This window comes from Salvelinus fontinalis, chromosome 9, assembly GCF_029448725.1.
Source record: "Salvelinus fontinalis isolate EN_2023a chromosome 9, ASM2944872v1, whole genome shotgun sequence".
NCBI lineage: Eukaryota > Metazoa > Chordata > Actinopteri > Salmoniformes > Salmonidae > Salvelinus > Salvelinus fontinalis.
The window spans coordinates 15,726,648-15,732,647 of NC_074673.1; the positions used below are offsets into that span (position 1 = coordinate 15,726,648).

Here is a 6,000-nt window from a genome sequence, read left to right on the forward strand (position 1 = left end):
TCAACTCTAATAGTGGTAGTACTGCCCATAGCCTCCATTGCCCTAGCCCAGTTAAAGATGGTGTTCAGTGTGTTCATTCTCACAAAGTTTTGTATGAACAGAGCGTTGCCCCATTCACACGTCAGAGGAGGACACAACACTGCGGTTTCCCTCCTCACCATCAGGAGGAAGGGTCGCTGTCAAATACAATTAGACTTTCCCTCATCTCATGTCTATCAGCCCCACAAGGACCACTGGAGCAGCCTTGTTTTTCAGTCTCTTCTAAAGAGGGAGTGTATTTCTCTTACAGTATGTAGTGGTCTATGGAGCGAGGCGGGCAGGGCCCCTGCCATTCAGGATTAGCTGTCAGATCAGACGTGTGTGTAGGGCGACTGGACCAACCTCTCCTGCTCTAACCAGACTGAATCGGCTCTGACAATGGCACCTAGCCTAACGCGATGGGCAGAACCTGTTCAGCACACTGCAGGCCACATAAAAACACCAGGGGGGGGGGGGCTAGAGCTCAATAATGGGGTGACAATGCTTGAAAAGGGCATTGTGACATTAAAGATTTTAATCCCGACTTGGTGCATGTGCTGTTATGCATGTCTCCATCACCACTCTGGGGATGTTTAGCTGTTATGTATGTATGTATGTATGTATGTATGTATGTATGTATGTATGTGTGTGTCCTTAATTCTCTATCAGATTAGCTCTAAATATAGCATGATCAAGGCCATATCAGGCTATGCTTTTCATGAAGTGATTTTAAATGAGGCTACAGTATAATACAGTTGTCTGTTCATTAATGTGGAGGACTAGAGTACTCCCCTGAGGCAGAGTTGCAGTAGTTGGTTGGTAGTAGTACTTCGGGCCCTGTGATGTTCTGTAATCCAGCTCCCACAGCATGGTTTCCTAGGAGACCTGTTGCGAGCAGCTCAAGGCTCCATCACCGAGCCTCATCTCCAGCCCCCCTCCGGACCTCCACATGAAACCCAAACCCCAACAGTGTCACAGGTTCTAGCGCCACTGCTTTTTCACCAATGCCCCCAATGCAGTAGTATTAAACCATCATGATAATTAACGTCGCACAGGCATTGTGTCCATCTTTTAGAGGAGTCTGGGGGACATTGTGTTGCTGTCTGAAATGTCTCATTCCCCCTCCGCTCTCTGACTGTGCGTCGCAAATGGAGTGTGTCCCTCAGTGTTTTGGCATCTGAATATCTGGGCATTGAACGTTCCATACAGAAGCCTGGTGTGGAGTCTTTTGCATGAGAAATGAAAAGTGCTTTTAGAGCCCGAGGAGGGAGAGTGCTCCAGCAGGAGGCATCTCCGTGCTTTGCTCTCATTCTGTTTTTTTTTTTTTTTATCTTCTTTCCCTGTGGAGGAATTTGAAAATCCCTTTAACTCATTCCTTTGACCCTTACCGGGGCAATTTTATTTTAACATTAGGCTACAGAAATAGCCACAACACTAAGTGCAAATCTTTTCAGTCGGTTTTGTTTCGGGATGTCAATGTGTGTTTTGTCCACGTCTACATTTATACTCTGAACATTTTAGAAAAATACGTTTTCAGAATAACTTGTTTGCTCAACAATCCAGATCTCCAGTCTCTTTCAGTATCTAGACTTAGAAAAATGTTTTGTGGCTAGCTTCAGTTGAATGCCGTTTGAAAGAGCAGGGGTGCAGCGCCACGACCCCCAGTCCTGTCAGCGCCACGGCCCCCAGTCCTGTCAGCGCCACGGCCCCCAGTCCTGTCAGCGCCACGGCCCCCAGTCCTGTCAGCGCCACGGCCCCCAGTCCTGTCAGCGCCACGACCCCCAGTCCTGTCAGCGCCACGGCCCCCAGTCCTGTCAGCGCCACGGCCCCCAGTCCTGTCAGCGCCACGGCCCCCAGTCCTGTCAGCGCCACGGCCCCCAGTCCTGTCAGCGCCACGGCCCCCAGTCCTGTCAGCGCCACGGCCCCCAGTCCTGTCAGCGCCACGGCCCCCAGTCCTGTCAGCGCCACGGCCCCCAGTCCTGTCAGCGCCACGGCCCCCAGTCCTGTCAGCGCCACGGCCCCCAGTCCTGTCAGCGCCACGGCCCCCAGTCCTGTCAGCGCCACGGCCCCCAGTCCTGTCAGCGCCACGGCCCCCAGTCCTGTCAGCGCCACGGCCCCCAGTCCTGTCAGCGCCACGACCCCCAGTCCTGTCAGCGCCATCCTTAATCTTCTTTCACTGGTTGATAATGTATTTTTTTATACTGATCACTTGCTCTCCACTTGTCATAGGGAACTGTCATCAAGATGTCACTGCCTGAATAAGACCAACCCCTTAAGGAACACTCAGGAGTCCCAACTCATCTGAGGAAAGGTGGACCTGCACTTGATGGTACTCTTGTTTATCACAATGCCCTCAAAACCCAATGAGTAATGTCCCCATGGAAACTTTTTAAACATCACATGCAAGATCCAACCTTCCTGGATGTCTTAGATTAATCACTGCTCATAGTTGTGAATATCATTGTCCTAGGAAGGGCCTTCTGATATGGGGCATTGCTCCATATCCCCTTTCCAATGTTTGTCCTACCACTGCTACCCAGCGATTCAGCACTCGCTGGGTAGTAAGAACAGTGACTTTTCACTCAGCCCTCTCGTGCGATGACTAGGCTAAAGGTGGGATTTGCTGTGTCTCATCATATTTTAGCACTGCATGTGGAAGTGTATATTTAGTTGCGAATTCTACCTCTGGATTTCTGTGACGTCGCTCCAGTGGAGTTGTTTGTTGTTTTCATGTATCTTGTACTCGTAGAGACGTCAAAGTTTTTATTGTAAAGCTGTTTTGAAATAATAAAATATTAACCCTTCTAATGGTCGGTCATTTATTCACTAGAATGTTTCTGGGGGTGGTCACATGTGGAGTCACTGCTCTTTGCTTTGCATTTATGAGAAGCTCAACTCAATACAACTATACAAGAGATTAGAAACGTAATGTCTCTACATAGAGGTAACGTTTTGGATTCTATGATGAACAGTGGTGATGGTGCCACTACTGTTGGATTTGACAGATTCTGTTATGAGTTAATCAGTTAAATAGTTATGTTGACTAGATAAATTGCAGCCAGTCTGAACTAATGTCTTTAGGCAGCTAGTGCTCCATCCATTTACATCTAGACCCTACATGTTTGACCAGAGGTTCTTGTAATGTTTTTCTCCAATTTGGTTACAAACTTTTCACTGCACAAACATTGTGGGTGATCATGTTGTGTGTTTTGGGAGGGTATCTGCCTTTTTCACGACATGTAATGACAATCATCCCCTGGAATTACCTGAGGTGTATGTAGGCAGCACTACACAACCACACAATTGTTCACTCTAATGGAACAGCTGCGTGACGTTTTTGTGGAAGAGGCGGATTCTACTTTCCCCTACTTATGTAACTGTCAGAAAAGCACTGTACTGGCAGACGAACAATACAGATTTATCTGGTTTTTGTTATTGTGATTTAGTGCTCTTATAAATCTGTCAGCTCACAAGGAAAACTAAGTCAACTGGAAAAGCTGTGGAATGAGGGGAGTGTGCTTTTGGTCTTTTTTGATCCCACACACCGATACTTGGCTGGCTGAAGAAAGCGGCGTTTTATTTTGATGCGTTTTAGTTTTTTCTCTTTCCCCCTCCAGTAGGTGGATTTAACTAGCGTTGCTCTGTGATGATGCATGTTATCTCATTCTGTTTCTTTCTGTTTTTTTCTCTTGCTATTTCACTCTCGCTCTAAGTTAAGGTAGTGACCTATTAAAAGCTCAGGAATGCTTTGAGTGGACCCTCTGACCTTGTAAGGCTGCGTTTAGACAGGAATCCTGATTCTATTTATTTTCCACTAATTGGTCTTTTTACCAATCACACATCTTTTTCAGAGCTCATCTGATTGGTCAAAAGATCAATTTGTGAAAATAAAATATCAGATTCTGTCTTCCTGTCTAAACGCAGCCTAATGGCTCTGACCCGGTAGTTCATGGTCAAAGGCAGTCCTCAGAACCTGGCCAGAACAGAGGGGAGGAAGGATGGGTGGAGGGCTCAGGGGCACAAGTGCTCCCCATACCTGAAGCAAGAGTGGGAGTTTGGCGGTCAGCAACTTTTGTTTACATCCCCCAATGTCTCCCGTCTCACCTGCTTTCAAACAGGACATGGGTTAATGTTATTGCATAATTTTCTCATCTATTTCTCATCTCATCTCATCTATATCTATCTCATCTATAACAGTATGAGGCCGTGTGTGGCATATTAGATGATACATTTAAACTTTATCCAGTTCCACAAAACCTATTTCCAAAGGTTAACACATACAAAACAAATAAAAAAATCCAAAAGTTTTCTCATAAAGTAGACCGAAACACAACAATTGTAGTAAAACATTTACATTCAAACTAGTTATTTTGGTCTCGTTTCCCAGAAGTCTACTGCATTCTCCTAATCCAGTCCTGTATGCTGTGTTTTGGTTTCAACCATACTTATATTCTTATGTGTCCACTCAACCTCATGGATAGAGCAGATACCTTTTAGGCAGGTACGTCCACCCACAGGATGCAATTTGTCTTCCAGTTGTTCTGGGAGATGAGCTCTGTCAGCTCTTGTTAAAGACACATTAACATCTGCATGAGGGGGAGGCACACAGGGTTGAATTATTGACAGCACACTGTTTCTCTCACCTCTAGTCCAGGTTCACTACAATCCTTTTAGGAGTTTCTAAATTCTTTGTGCTCTTTGACGTGCCCATGATTCAATCTTTATACATTAATGAAAACAGATTTTGATAGTACCTAATCTTACACAGGAGAGCACACTAATGACCTAATTACACAGAGGTGAGAGAGCTTCAGTTTTTACTCATGTTAAAATGTTGCCCGCGCACCCCCCTAACCCTCTTGTGATATGGGAAGTGAGAAGGAAAGGGAAAGGTGCCGCCTGCTTCCTGACATGCATCTGTTGGGATGAGTGGGACTAGAGTCAAAATGAACATCCGCCACTTCTGAACTGAACAGACCTGACACACAGGTTATACTCATCTTGAAAAACACAAAGAAAATAAAAACATTAACGTTTATCTCTAAACAAGAACAAGAATTGCGTACAAATCAACTACTAAATGTTCATGTTTTTCAGTTAATAACCATGTATAATCACTATATGTGGAAACCCTGACAGATGCAAGATATGCACTTGTCATTAGTCATCTTCCTGCTGTTTCACCCTTCATAGAGAAGCTATACTCTTGTTGATTTCCAATTTAATAATCACTGTCATTAACCTATCCAATAATTAATTAAAAGGAGTTCAAGACACTATTCCTTCTGACCAGCCCTGTGTGCCCACACAGTAAGGATGACTTACAGTACTGTAGCTTTCTCCTCCATATAACCACTAATGAAAACATTGACTGGACTTCAGTTATTCTAACTTATTGTACTGTGAGGTTTTTATATACAGTTATTAGATCTTAATTTGACATCTTGTCGCAGCAAAATAATCCTGCAGCAACAGGATGTGAACGTTTAGTCTATAATGTTGCATGATCGATGGCTAGGCTATTTGGCTGAAAGTAGGCTACTTGAGAAGTGCAATACTGTTAATATAACCGTGGGTTTTCAGTGAATTTATGTAAATCACGAAGCTCATCTGCATGTCCTGAAGTGCAGGAAAATTCTCAGCACCAAAAGAGTGATCAAATTAAGATCCTGCACCTGTACCATTAAATTTAAATGATGCCTCCCGGGTGGAGCAGTGGTCTAGGGCACTGCGATGCTAGCTGCGCCACCAGAGTCTCTGGGTTCGCGCCCAGGCTCTGTCGCAGCCGGCCGCGACCGGGAGTTCCGTGGGGCGACGCACAATTGGCCTAGCGTCGTCCGGGTTAGGGAGGGTTTGGCCGGTAGGGATATCCTTGTCTCATCGCGCTCCAGCGATTGGATACCACGAAAATTGGGGAGAAAAGGGGATAAAATATATATATATATTTTTTTAAATGATGATGATCGTGAAGTGCAAAATTAT

The 6,000-nt window shown here is 45.2% G+C and overlaps 1 protein-coding gene across 1 annotated transcript in view; it reads left to right on the plus strand.

Moving 5' to 3' along the window:
• The window catches only part of si:ch211-266k8.4 (carabin), a 46,309-nt gene extending 43,483 nt beyond the window's left edge, over positions 1–2,826 (plus strand). Inside the window, exon 15 of the mRNA XM_055933536.1 lies at positions 2,248–2,826. Coding sequence (XP_055789511.1) covers positions 2,248–2,323 — 76 coding nt within the window. The 3' untranslated portion in view covers positions 2,324–2,826. The remainder of the gene's footprint in view (positions 1–2,247) is intronic.
• The last annotated feature ends 3,174 nt before the right edge of the window (positions 2,827–6,000 follow it).